Source organism: Lepidothrix coronata, unplaced genomic scaffold (genome assembly GCF_001604755.1).
Source record: "Lepidothrix coronata isolate B3197 unplaced genomic scaffold, Lepidothrix_coronata-1.0 Scaffold48, whole genome shotgun sequence".
Classification (NCBI taxonomy): Eukaryota; Metazoa; Chordata; class Aves; order Passeriformes; family Pipridae; genus Lepidothrix; species Lepidothrix coronata.
Genome location: NW_016690228.1, coordinates 2305133 through 2319796, shown reverse-complemented (window position 1 = coordinate 2319796; position 14664 = coordinate 2305133). Strand labels below are relative to the sequence as shown.

Sequence of the window (14664 nt, the reverse complement as noted above, 5' to 3'; positions counted from 1 at the left end):
AAGATCTAATAATTTTTTGAAGTTTGTCCTGGCAAGCACTTTCTAAAAGCAATTGTTTAAGTAATAAAAACTGAAGACATTCCTGGTCACTAAGGAGTGATACTGGATTACAAAAAAATTACCATTCATCAGCAGCATCAAGAATTACACTTGACTAAAGTTGAAACCATCTATAAAAAAATCTTTGATGCTCTTATAAAGTAATGAAAAAAGTACCCAAGACATTGCAGATATTTCTTAATGGAGACATTTGTTAAGTATACAGCAAAGCATGGGAAAAAATGAGAATACAGATGGTGAAGCAAGTACCAAAATATCTGCCTTTTCAGCCCTAAGAAAAAACATGTTTCATTAATGAAATCAAATCTGAAAACTGCTGGTCTACTTGTTTGCTTGAAATATTTCACACTTCTTAGGTGTGAAACAAAGTTTACCCCATATACTGCACGCTCACATTGTATTTCACATGCTCCCATGGGTGGTAAAATCAGCACCTTCTGCTATCCAGATAAGATCTGTGAGCTCCTCTGAGCTGCTGGAGGGTGCAACAGACACAGATGGAGCATGCCAAGCACAGGCTCTGGTCTGGGCAGGCTAACTCCCGAAAGGAAAGGACAGGGTGCTGACAGGCCGAGTGCTTACCCAAGCCAAGTTTAGACTAGGCAGAGTCTAACTGTGTGAACCTCGAGTCTCTGCTCGGGGGTTCAGGAGAACACCTGGTACACAGGTCCCGAGATTAGTGGCTCCATACTCAGCTGTACCATAGGCACTCATCAGCCTGTGTCTGACCAACTCTGACGTGCAATTCCAACACAAATGGAAAGCTTCAACAAAACCCAGAGGGATTACCTTTCTAGAGGATGGTGAACACTATGCCTACTCAACAGTTGTGAATAGGGGGATCCACATCCCTGAAAGTTACTGTAAGACATATACTCAAGTGAGACAAATATGTAACTGAAATACTACATATTCATATCATATAAAAGCAGGTACAAAAGAACTTTTTCAGCCTACAAAAAAACACTTCAAAACAAACCCCATGCATTTATGCATGCAATAACTTAAAGAAAGTGCAGCAAGCAGAGAGACAAAACCTCCCTTCCAATGGCATATAATTTGACAGTTTGAATTTGACATGATACTGTTATCCCCTTAAGAACTTGAAAATTGAGCATATAGCTGGGGAAAAAACCAAACCTTCACATTAGAATGTGTGTTTGGCACCTACTTTGCTTCTTAACAGAAGTTAACTTTATCTTCTGTAGAAAGGTTAGCAAGGAAATGGCCCAAATGACACAGCAATAAGGATAGAAAGAGCAATAAAAACTTATGACAGTTATTCAGAACTGTGGCTCAGATAAAACAAGCAAGACCCAAAAAACCACCAAAAACCCAAACAAAACAAAGCTTCATTCTATTCATTTCACCAGTTTTGTTTCACTACAGAGATTTATAAAAGTACAAAGTTGGAGAGCATAATCCCACACAAGGAAGAAGTAGCAGGGATACGACCTCAGAATTTAACCCAAGCATGGTTTACTTTTGTATTTAAGAAGACAGACACATCAAATTTGCAGCAATTCAGCAAGATTTTACAAAACAAAAGGACTGCAAATATATGTCTCTGAATTCTAACATATTCTTCCCTCATGGGCAACCTTTAAATGTTCCTACAAAGCACTTACAATGCAGATATTACAATGTTGCAGGATGAAAAGCTGAAGTTTAAACTACCTAGAAACATAGTAGGACTAAATGAAAATCCTACAGCCATGGTACGACCACTAAAACATTGGACAATATAAAAAAAGACCAACTTGGAATACAAGTATTCCCAGAAAACTATTTCACTATTTCCTGTTAAAATGTTACTTATAATCAGGGCAACCTTAAGGAAAAAAAAGCCTATCATATTAACACAGAGTTATTTCTCTGACTAACTCTGTACTTGGGACTGGTGTAGAGACAGGCAAGATACCTTTATACTGCACCAAGAGAGCTGGCAGCTCCACTGAGTACAGCCTATCAACCCCAGTTCCCTGTTACAGCTGTAAATCTATAACCAGAGAGATCCTAACACAGACTCTGCTTCTGTACTTATAGTACTTCTGGTAACTATACATGACCTCTGTGTGAACAGAAAACACAACAGTGACTATAGGCAAGATATATAGCATAAGTAGCCACCTAAAGCAAAACTGGGCATAATTACACAACTGCCTTGCTTATGTCCCCTTCATGTTGAAAGGAAGGGGGAAATGCAGTTGTGATGACTAGAATTAAGCATGTGACTCACTTCTACTAACCTTAACATTATAGATCTAGTATAGGTTTGTCATTGAGACAGATGCTCTTTACAGTTAGGGAAAGTGAATAGTCCCATTGTAAAATATCTGTTTAAAATAAATAGAATGAATTGCTTTCTGGAAGTGCAGCTCCATCTCAAGCATAGAGGGAGACTAAATATCTAAGCTACTGAAGTAGGACTCATATTCCCCTAATAAGAGAAACTCTAAAGCAGTAGATGAAGCAGAGAGAAACTTAAGTTCCTAATCAAAAAAGGCATCTAAATTTCACAGAATGAAATCTCCACATAGTTGCTGTGTCTTAGGTAATCTTTTTGGTCATGTTTGTACTTGAGTCAAAAAAGCATCTTAAGGGTTGGGCTGACTTGGTATACCTGCAACAGATAAACCCACTAATACTGTGCTAATGTAACCCATCTCTTACAGTCCTAGTGAGTGTTGTGTACACTAAGTGAGTGTCTACTGAGAAGCGAACACACTGTCAACAGAGACAAAAGCAGGAAACACAGGACCTCGGCTTTAAGTGTTCTGGTTTCTCTTCCACTAGCCTAGAGGATTTGCTTGGATGGTAACACCCAAGCATGAATAACAGCTTGAGTCATCTTGATGATAAACAGGAGTGGCAGGGAAGATTTTCAAAGTGATGGTACAGACAGTGAAATCTAAAGTTCCCTGTTCTTCCTGGTTTTTCAATTTGCCTTCAGCTGTTCAGGCAGATAAAAGTTTCAAGCCTCAAAAGCACAGCATGATTTCTATAAAAGGAAACTCTTCAGGAGTACTAGAAAGGCATGAGAGAAACACTCTTACATATTTTAAGTATTTATTAAAGTGTGTATATATATATATGCTCAAAATAAAAAAGCATATAAACATAAATATATATATATTTATATTACACTACATGGTATATTCACAAATACCCAAAAAACAATCATCTTACAGACTTTCTAAGAATGTGCCCTATATGATGAAGGCAAAATCATAGAAGGTTTTCCAGCCACAGTTGTGATAACTGAAATGTCATAACCTTAAAAACATTTTTAAAAGCACATGCAGCAGAACTAGTATGATCCTTTAGCACTATCACGCCGAGCAGCAGTGGTGGTAGTGACCTCCCTCTCATCCCACGTGCTTCTGAAACACATTCATGATACAAGCAGAAATATATTTAGTATGTATGTACAGACAGAAAACCTCAAATATGTTCTCAGTTCCTTTTTGCATGTTGAAGCTGCACTCTCCTAATGTAACTTTGTTGAAAGGAGCACAGTGAGCACATGAAAAGCCATCATTTGGTGGCCCTTAGCATGTTTCATCTCTTGCAAAAAAACCCCTAGAAAATATTATATATTATCATCCATTGCAACTTCCAAGCTGAGACAGGATGCTAGGTGCCCAAAATTCAGAAGACCACTGGAACTGAGTCATGTCTGCAAGAGCAATCTGCTGTCTGCGATTCCTGAGGTGCCTGTCTTTACACCAGTGAAGCTCCCTAAGTAGTTTGCACCCTGACAGCGAGCGTGCTTGCAAATGCTGTCATTCTGGATATGCTGAGCACTTTTTTTGTGCTTAAGGCTGTCCCTCATTCACAAATTAGATATTCCTATATCTGAGGAAAGGCAAAATTTAGTAGGCATGAAAGGAACAGACTAGCTTTACCAAGAGAAGACAGGTGCTATGCAGAAACATGTACAAGTCCTGGAGCCTAGAGGAAAGACAGTGCAGGAACACATGACTCATTTGCTAGCACTGCAGTCGCTCATGTGGTTGAACCCATGGCTACATCTGTGGTTGGCAACACGAGCCACAGCACGTCCTAAGGCCTCAAGGGCAAGTGGCAAAGCACAGCTTGCACCCACATGCACCACCACTAAACATTCACCATTGCTAATCCATACCAGTAGCTGAAAATAGTCCCTGAGCTGCATTATGCCCCAAATCTTGCCTAGGCATTGTCCAGAGGAGAGCTGACAAATGCCAAAACAAGCCAGGGAACACAATACGAATGAAACATCACTGATGACATGGTAATCACTGATGTGGGGCAATATTCAAGCCCAAACTATTGTCTCTTTAAAGTCTCAGCCCCAAACACCTAGTCCTTGCCACATGACCTTACTTGGCTGTCTATCAACAAGATTTTAGACTCATTCTTTTAATACAACAGTAAACAGCTTATTCAGTAACCTAATGTATAAAATGTTGACAGTATGACCATTCCTATTTCTTCCTGTTTTAAAAAGAATTACATAAAATGTTGAAATCAAAGAGGTCTTCAAACTGCATGTAGACACCTATCTCTAGAAGAGCTGTAGGACTTCAGACAAACCCTACAGAAATCTGAGAAGGATACACACCACAAGAAAATGTACTAACTCCCTTTCCTAGATGCTCGATTCCTCCTTACAAGTAGCACAGAAACTTAACTTGAAATTGTACACTGCATCCAGCGAAACAGGCACTAAGCACTCGGGTACAGCGAGCTCCACAACAACTGTGTCCTTGTACAACCAAAGACAAGGAAGCTGCCTGTACTATACCAAAGTACTAAGGAGTACTTGCTGACCTGTAATTGCTCATAGCTTTACCTGACCTGGATTTAACATTTTTTACACAAATCTTAAACATACCTATTTAATATTTTTCTCCTTACTGCATGATCAAAGTCAGTCTGCTGTTATTTCAGCTCAGTGAGTTTGTCATATAAATGTAATAATGTATTCTTTAGGAATACACAGTTTTCATCAGGATGGCATTTCTGCAGCAATGAGCTGCATCATTTAAAACCAACAGAAGTCTTGTGGGATGAGATATAAACATTAACTACATAGTTAGTTGACAAATACTTATTGCAAACATTGAGTTACGTTAAATAAAATATACGTGAAAAAACAGTACTGCAGATTTCATGGCAAATGTTGGACTGACAGTAGAAATCACAGAAAAGAAGCAGCTAATAAAGGAGAAGCATCACGGAGCACAGGTTAGGCAATGCTACATGGAAAAAGTTATAAATAAAGCAAAGCACACTTGTCTACTGCTGATCATATTTTAACCATTAAGAGAAGTAACTTCAGAGAGCCATTTTCATCTTGCATCAGTCAGTAAAACTCCAAAACACATTACAACTCTAAATCGCAACATATGTCAATACTGGTGTTCGTTCTTCCTTTTAAAAATACAAACACTAATTAGGACAGCAAGTGTTAAAGACCAATACAGCCAAAGAAGGCTACAGTATGAACAGCTGCAGTGCAATGCACTGACTTAGTTCAACATCTGTTTGTTACTCACACAAAAACAAACACCCAAAGATAGCAGACCAAATCAGGCTGCAAATGAAATCCCTTTTGCCTGCCACAGTGAACCTTCGTGCCCTGTTCTGGGCTGTTGTGGGGTTGCAGAAGGTGGTGCAGCTGACCTCATCCCTGTTAACAGCAAAAGCTACCACATAATCTTTTAAAACCGCAGTCCTATGAGGAATACCCCTTGACTCCTAGCACTCATGTAGATGAGTTAACAAGTTAACATTCTGCCATCTGTAGAGCCTAACAAAAAAAGTGTGGAGTGCTTCTTTCTCTAATCCCCCTTACTGGGTTGGCATAAATTACCTTATCTTTAGACAAGGCTGCAGTTTGCCTGCAACTCCAGTGCAGAAGAACAAGACCCTTTCACTACCCCAGTACTGGGCAGCTGAACCCTGACAGAGCAGAAGGGCTTTCCATATCTTGTGTTGGGCCCACCAAAAGCTGGCTTGCAGATAAAGTATTCTGTAGCACGGCCCAAATTATTTTAAGTATGCCAAGCGTGATGATTTAGAACATGTGTATGCTCCACGCTCTCCACTTACTGAACATGTGAAAGGGCATTTGCAGGAAGAACATTCTCTAAGCAGCAGCATGAAAAATTTAACACGTTGCTTGTTCCTCCCCATTCAGAGTTTGTGAGCAGAATGGAAGCTGAGAGGAAGGGAAATACAACTAGACTGCTTTGCAGATACAGATAACAAAGATCACAGTGTTTACTTTCTTGAAGGACACAGCAAAAAACCAAAAAAACCCCAAACCCAAACTTAAGTCACACTGAAACAAATGCATTTCAGATATTATAGACATTTCACTCAAAATAGACTGAAAAATTATAGACTTTGTGTTTGATTTGCTTGCACCGAAAACCAGCTCTTCCTTGTTTATTCCCAACACAGTGCAGCAAACAGCAACACTTTAGTCAAAGATGTGACACAGCAGTTGACAGGGCTTTCTCTAAGGGAAGTTCAGATATTCTGGAATTTGTTCACACAATCTTGAGATATTCAAAACAATTACTTTTTTGGCTGGCCAAAAGAGAATTTGACAGAATTATGGAAAAGGCTGAGCATGAACTTCCAGGCTGGCAGGTAATGATGCCGAAAAACTTGGTATGAAGAACTGCTCAGAGACTTTTTATCTTTAAGCAGCAAAGGAATTTATTTGCAGCATTGGGAGCGAGGCAGGTCGTCCTGCACAAACTCGCTCAAAGGCACCACACAAAAATCAAGGGTTTTATACAGTCTTACATATATGATTACTTGCATATTCATATGATTGCAACACCTACTATACATATTAGTGATAGGCGGAGTCTAGGCAGAGCTTACGGCGGTGCTTCTCTTGGCACTGAATTTTGGGGGTACATCCGGCCTGCAGCCTCAAGTTGGGGGTCTTTTTCTCATCTTTCCCATTCTGACCTTCTTACCTTTCCATTGTTCTTGCCCTAACTACTGAAGCTTGCAGAAAGTCTTGGCTCCAAGCCTTTTTCTTCTATTCAAATGTCTACCTTATCCTAATTTATTATCCCTAGGTTCATTGTATAGCATTCTTCTAGGTTTAAGTCCAGTGAACAGAACAGAAGGGCTCTTTAGTAGCACAGGCAGAGCAGGTGTTGGGGGGGGCTTTTAACTCTTTTAGGGCTGGCTCTTGTTTCAGTAATGAGCTATCCCTTTCACGGGAAACAGATTTCAATTATGGCAGGGTTTAAATCATATTTATAGAAATATTATAAAAATGAGCAAAGGCTATCATCATCTTTGAGTCTAAAGTAATTTCAGTTCCCTATATTTAAAGTTATGAAATCAAAATAGTGCCTACTGTGAGCACAAATGTTCTACAGTAAAGAAATAATACTGTACAGTATATTTCTATTTTGCAACTAAAAGTTATGCAGCATTATCAACATATTCTTAACTGATCTCCACATAATCTGTCTCTGGAAGCATCAAAAACTCACTGGTAAATATCTGAGTGGGTAAATGGGGCTTCTTCTTTTCAATAAAAGGTTCAATAAAAATTTAAGGAAGTACTTTTCACATGATTTAGTCAATATGTATTTGCCCTGTTTTAAAATCAAGAATTATTGAAAAGAACCTTCAGCTGTTTTCCACCCTTTATTTTGTCTGGCCATGCTTTTTTCTTTTTTTTTTTAGTTAAAAGAAAGGATGACCTAGAAAAGTTTCATTTCCTTCCTAAAGCACAGACGACCAAGTCAGCTAGCTATGCAAAAGCAATAAACATATTCATAATGACTAGCTAAGGAGTAATATATTATCTTCAGATAATAATGGCCAGTCTTCGCGAGCGAAGATTTGGGAAAGGTCATTGACCCTTCGAGCCTGCGCAGTGGATTTTTTAGGTGAGACACAGTGTGCGCTGAACTGAGCCCACCCTTTAATCCTGAGGTTCATCTGCCGGGGCCGAGCAAGCTTGGACAGTGGCAGTGAGGTCCCCAGGACGTAGGTTTGTTTAGAGTGACCTTCTCTTAGATGGATTGCCACACAGGGCTGACGAGCTCCATCTGCCCGGGGGGCTGGGAATCGAACCTGGGTCGAAGCAGTGACAGTGGAATCGAACCTGGGTCGAAGCAGTGACAGTCCTGCACCCTAACCACTAGACCACCAGAGGCCCCAGTAAGAAATCTCACATTCATTTGATACAGTTTTCAAAGTCAGCTAAAGGTCAGATGCACTTAAGACTTTTCTTCAGGGAAATTATGCAAGGCATTTTTCCTCACAAAAGCTCTGTGACAAGTAAAACTACAATAAATTCAAGATATTCTGTATTAAAATGCTCAGTTCTTTAAATCTCTATTGAAGTCCTGCTTCCTAAAGCAGTCAGGAGAATGAGGAAAGACTGGATAAAAGCAGACTTGACTCTCCAAAAAGCAGACAAGCCTTGTAATGAAATGCACTACCTGGGAGGGGGGGGGAGGCAAGAACTAAACAAAAACACATGGTAAATAAGTAGGGTTATTTACCCTACTTATCAGAGCTGCATTATGCAAATATTTGTAAATAAATATTTTTCAATAGTTTCTACTCTTATTTACCAAGCTAGACTTTTTTTTTTGCATAAGCTTTACTCATTCCATGCTTTTCATTTTAACACTTAAAAAAATACATTCTCTAACCATACAAGCAAACTTGAACCTTCTTGACGATTCCATCTTCCTCAGACTATCATTGTTTAAAATTAACCCAAAGCAAGCAGTTACGGTGAGACATTCTTTATAAGTAAGAAGGCATGTGACTTTTCTCTCCTCCTTTATCAACTGTTTGGAGGTTAAGAGGTATTTACTGGTATGAACTACACTTCTCTAACTGCCTACCGATTCTTGAGGGAATTGCTAATTAAGCAGACACCTGTAAACCTTGTACACCACTAGATGGACACAATATCCAGGTAAAGAACTGCAGAAGAATACAGTAAACCATTCCTTTTTTCAGCAGCTGAGTCTTTCTGGGACACCTCAACAGCCTCATAAGTCAACCACAGCACCATTTTCTCCTGTTTCTAATAGGTTAAATGTTTCCAGACAAAACCAGCCAATATTTAGATGAGAGGAAGGGGTGGATTTTCTGCCCTAGAGGACTCATGGCTCTCCATTTCTATGTGGGGCCTCAGCTCCTTTGCTGCAGGGACCCAGAGACTCAGTAAGACATTTTAGCACAGATAACATTTCACTACTACTCCTCTCCTGAGCCACCACTAAACACTCTGCTGTTCACAATTCACAGCCCTTCCCTCACGGGTAGCCAAAGGAGGCAGTGGAGGACAGCACTGAACCTTGGGGTGCCTGTCCTGGCTGCCACAGCTGGCTTCAGCTTTTGAGGAAAACCTACTGTGCCCTCTAGTGCCAAGCCCCCAACAATAGGAGACATTGTCCTGACCTTGGGGAGACCCAGGTGAGACATGACATGTAGGTCAGTGAAGCAGCAGGGCCCTTGGATGCATGTCTTGCGCATTCCTTTTTATTCCCTCCACTAGGCTCCGCTCCACATATTTTGCTGGCACTAGGTGATCATTATAGGTCCCTTCCAACTGAACTATTCCATGCTACTAACACTCAAATCAGCTCTATAAGCCACCCCCACCCCAAAACAGTACCAAACATACGCCTCTAGAAGCTCAGGAAGAGAGATCCAATACATTACAGCAAAGCACTGCAAGTTTCTTAAAATACTGTCTGTCTCTTAAAATACTGCCTCCTTCTCCATTTCTGTAGGCCCTGATGAAAAGAATTCAAGGGCTTTCAGGCCATCTTATTCAAAAAAGAGCGAAACCACTAAGAAATCTCCACAGCAATGCAGAGGCAATGTGCATTTCCCAAGACATCAAACATACAAAAATGTTAAAAGGGAAAAATTTACACTCTGGTACAGGAGCTGTAGCACTGCACCAGAAATCCTGGGATGCATACAGTGTTGTGGTGATGAGTGTGGAGCTGGATACACAAGTCTTGGCTCCCCCAGTGAAAAGGTCACTTTTACAGCAGGGCATATTCAGAGAGCCACATGTGGCCACTGACTTTGTCAGCAAGGAAAACTGAGTAGCAAGGGCTGGTAGGCAAAAGGTGAATCCACTAGATTCACTCTGAATCAAGTCAATTAGTTCCATACTACCCTGAGGTCAGCATGCTTCTCCTGGGCTAGATGGGGCTCTCACTGCTCAGGCCAACAACACTCCTTGAATCTGGGAGTATAACTCCACTGCCTGGTAAAGTATCACCCATACTAGAAAACTGTTAACTTTACACTCTCAAGCCATACACAAACCAAACACAGATTACCCTGAAAACTCACTTCATGATTAAACTATTCCATTAGCTATGGCATACCATATTTTTAAAGTTTCCAGAATGAAAAGATATGGGATGGGCTCTTAAATGGTTGCATTATGTCTATCTGATCAAAATTACCAGTCTCTATAGTCTCATGTTTTGTGGTATAAATAGCATATTTCTGGTTTATAAGTAACAAATAATAAAAAGAACAATATTTGATTTACTGAAATCCAGCTAAAAAAACCCAACCTTCCAGCACTTTATTGTAACGGTATCCAAAAATACCAAAGTGACTGAAGCACAAAGGACAATGCAAAACAATATTTTAAGTACTATTAACAAACATATCAGATGCCCAGAACTAAGGCCCTTTTGCCAAGTAGGAATAGCAACTGGGTAAAAATTAACTTTCAAATAAAAGCATACAATTTATTGCCTTGACTTTGGTACAAAAACACTGTTTAAGGTTATTTGGCCTTATAATTCATGTCAGACTAGTAAAATGATGTTGGCTTACAATCACATAAATCAGCAGAGTTATGTTGACTCCTTCCTCTGATATACTCCATTTTTTCCAAAACCTGAAGACATGGCAAAACTGATCCTGTTTTCCTCTTGTAATTTATTTTTCTAGAAATAAATCTCAACAAGACCACAACCTTAATTTTATAGAGTTGGGTGTGATTTCTTTTTTCAAGGTATGCATATTATACAAGGGCAAATACTACTTTAAAGTATTACTTACAGACTGCCAAGCAAGAGACTCCATAATTCGATGTTCACAGCGTTCTAGATGCTTTATCATTTCCCGTGTTAGGCTTGGCTCTGCTCTAATAAAGCTTTCGATCACCTTGTAGAAGTCAAAAGCTTTTAAATCAAATACATTAAGAATCCATGGGAAAGACAAGTCTGTTTCAGCACTGGTACCATCACTTTGTGAAGCATTTCCTGAAGGGAAAATGGACTAAAATTATCACAAGTATTAAATTCTTTCACTTTTAATGTTTTTTCCTTTTTCTATTTATTGAATCATTGCTAGTTCAGACATTTCTGTGAGTTGGTATTTTGTTTCTTTTTGCTATTTACTCTATTTTATATATTAGAACAGATGGTAATAATTATCAATCAATAACAATGCTATTTAGGACCTTAGATTTAACTTACTGCCATATGTAGCCATGACAACCTCAACAGCACATGCCAGCAGAGATGTGTGGAAGATGTTATCATTCAGAAGTGTGCTAAAGAGAAAGGAAGTTATTAGTACTCATCCTAAGGCTAAAATAGCACACTTCAATAACAAGTTAGGGGCAAGTACCTGAAATTCTGCACTGAGAGGCGCTCTTCCTCCTGAAATATATAAACCAGACCAAACTGGTGAATATTCTTAGTATTTCTAAATGCACTGAGTACTAAGCTACCAGCATTAAACTTACCGACTTCAGCATAGACTCCATTACTCTGTAATAGAGACGTACTCCAAGCTTGTATCTCTGTTAGAAGAAGAAATTCAAGAGTGTTACAGGAAGTTTTAACAGACTACAGCAGGCAGATTCTTGTGTTTTAACAGTGCAGAACATGTCCAGTTTTTGACAGAGCCACTATAAAGAAGTGATGCCCCAGTTCCATTTGCCAATAAAACTGGAGATGCCTCAAAGTACTAAGGCGTGTGACTACCCCAACCACGTGAAAACTTAACCAAGTGTAACAACATAAACTGTGTCCATGTTGATTCACTGCTAACAGGATAAAAAGCAGGGTTGACAGACAGGAAGGAGACTGTCAAATACAAACTTGGTTGGATTTATTTTCCAAAATCCTTGTTGAAAGCACAGCTGCCCTACTGATTTTATAAGGAAGTGAGTCACCTTTTGCTGTTTTAGGCCAAGTTACCTTAACGAATGCCAACAGATGTTTCACTAAATGTATTTTGCCCAGCAATTTTCCCATTCTTCAGTAAAGGATTTCCAACATACTTCCACCTGGTTCATATTGCTCCTTATATATTTAGAGGAATTTAAATATCTTTACAGTGCTTCAGAAAAAAATACTCATCAATTTGAAAAGAATACTGTTACTTTTTATCATTAGTGATCTGCGTTGAATGAGGACAGCCAGTAATTCAGGTCTCACATTAGATAGTGTTCAAATGAGTAACCCTCAATGCAAATGCTACTTACCTGTGAGCCAATTTCAGCCCATCCCTGTCCAACTGCTTCAGCAAATTTCTTTTTGAAGATGTGGTCAAGACTTTCTACTCTTTTCAGGATACCATCGTGAGGGTTCACTGTGCAATTCTAATAAAGTACATGCAGCAAAGTAGGGAAGGAAAGGTAAAGGAAAGACATTTTACTTCAAAGTAATTTTAATTATTTAATCCTACTTTACTTTGTAATACCTCTCAATCAGCTTGCCAGCATAAATAAAAGTGGAGTATTTAAAAGAAAAGAGTACATCATCTTCTCTCCTTTTTAAACCCACTTCTTCTTCCATGCAGTATGGACATAAATTAATTTTAATATTTAGTGCAGTAACAAAAATAAAAAAGCACTTATAAGGTTCCAGTACACATCAGTTAGAAGTGCTTTCTAAAACAAGTAACTACATGTAAATCATTCCAATTAAAGTATACTTCAAAAACTGGTTGTTATTAAAGGAGCTTCCAAAATATGTGCATAAGATCTACAGGTGTATATTTTAGTTGAGTGGTAATTCCAAGAATCTTTCACAAAGCTTCCTTGTAGTAACTTACATTAAAATATGTGATGAGAGTATCTGATGGTTTATCGGGTGCTGAGTTTAAAATCATAATCAGTTGCTGAATGTTATTCATTGCCGCTCTGGAAAAATACAATAAAATGCATACTAAACATTAGGGTTGGCATGACGGTTTGCAGAAACTGAACAGCAATTCTACCAAAAAAAAAAAAAAATTATTTTAGTTCTCACTCCAGTTATCAAACAACCTGCTAGGGAAAACTGTTGCACTGTGTTAGCTATTGTGAATTCTAATAATGTTTTTAGTCCAATAATTTAATTGTTTACTTATAGATTGCAATAATTTTAATAACCTAAAGAATTAGTGTACACATTTCTCTCTTAACACCTAAGAAACAGTTTGATTCTTCTATGGTATTGTTACTTTCTGAACTTTTCATTCTGGTTTTTGGTGGAGTTGTGTGTTTGCCTGTTTTAAATTTCTGTGTCATTTAACCTCAATTTGGCTCACATCACCCAACAAATAAATGTAAAAGGAAGAAAAATGTGTTCAATCATTATTATTGTAGCAGTGCAAAGATGTAATTTTCCTTAATCTATTTTCAGAAGGTTTTGGTAAAATTACTTCTGTCAGAAATCTACTAATGATAAGGAAAAACATAAGGACAGTGGAAAAAAATAAAATAAAAACACACAACTGATTGTCATTATGCTTTGAACTAGTACTTACACTGATTTTTTTATGTTACTTTCTATATAAATGACCTGATACAAATCCACTGATAAAAACTATTAGGTTCTCTCCAGTTTCAGGGGGCTTTAAAGCAGATCTTAAGTGTCTAAGTTCAGAAATATGACACTATAAGAAGAGTCAAATTAATAAGTATGGTGCTTTCAGGATATCCTATGGGGGTTCTGTTTAATTCAGGGAGAGTTAATGATACACCTTCCACCTTATGCTGGTGATCAAATATTTGCTGCCATCTACTGACACTTCTGTGGCTTTATGAAAAACAGTTACTACAGCCCAAAATCAGTGCTGGTGAACAGGCCTTCATGTGAATTGCCTTAAATGGCAACAGTTTTGGAAAACTCGGAGCAAAGCCCAAGTGTGGATGTGGAGAATCTAAATATCTCACTAGTCCTTCTCTCAGATCAAAGTCAGTTTAGCATATTTCAAATTCTTAACAATGCAGAAACTTCATACTCTGGACTTTCTTCATGTCAAGAACTTCCTTTCATGTCAAGAAGTTTAATGATGCATCTTTCACAGTATTAGAGGGCTTTAATTCTACTGTAATTGAAAAGTGTCAATGTCTACCTATAATTGTCAAAAATGGGATTTGTTGCTGTCAATGACCATCTTGTTAGTCATAGGTGGTCTAGTTCCTGACATCACACATTCAGTCTGGGAACCAAAAGGCAAACTGATTCCTTTGTGGCTAAAAACCATCACTGGCAGTTAAAGATTTGAAGTATAAAACTAAAAGGGACCACAAGGCAATCAAATAAAGCCTTTCGCAGTTTGAGGCAATTAGAAGTT

At 38.5% G+C, this 14664-nt stretch overlaps 1 protein-coding gene across 1 annotated transcript in view; it reads right to left on the bottom strand.

Moving 5' to 3' along the window:
• The window catches only part of RB1 (RB transcriptional corepressor 1), a 73112-nt gene that overhangs the window by 36103 nt on the left and 22345 nt on the right, over positions 1 to 14664 (bottom strand). Inside the window, exons 12-17 of the mRNA XM_017815086.1 lie at positions 13156 to 13243; positions 12584 to 12700; positions 11840 to 11896; positions 11722 to 11753; positions 11568 to 11644; positions 11149 to 11351 (exon numbers count right to left, since the gene is read on the bottom strand). Coding sequence (XP_017670575.1) covers positions 11149 to 11351; positions 11568 to 11644; positions 11722 to 11753; positions 11840 to 11896; positions 12584 to 12700; positions 13156 to 13243 — 574 coding nt within the window. The remainder of the gene's footprint in view (positions 1 to 11148; positions 11352 to 11567; positions 11645 to 11721; positions 11754 to 11839; positions 11897 to 12583; positions 12701 to 13155; positions 13244 to 14664) is intronic.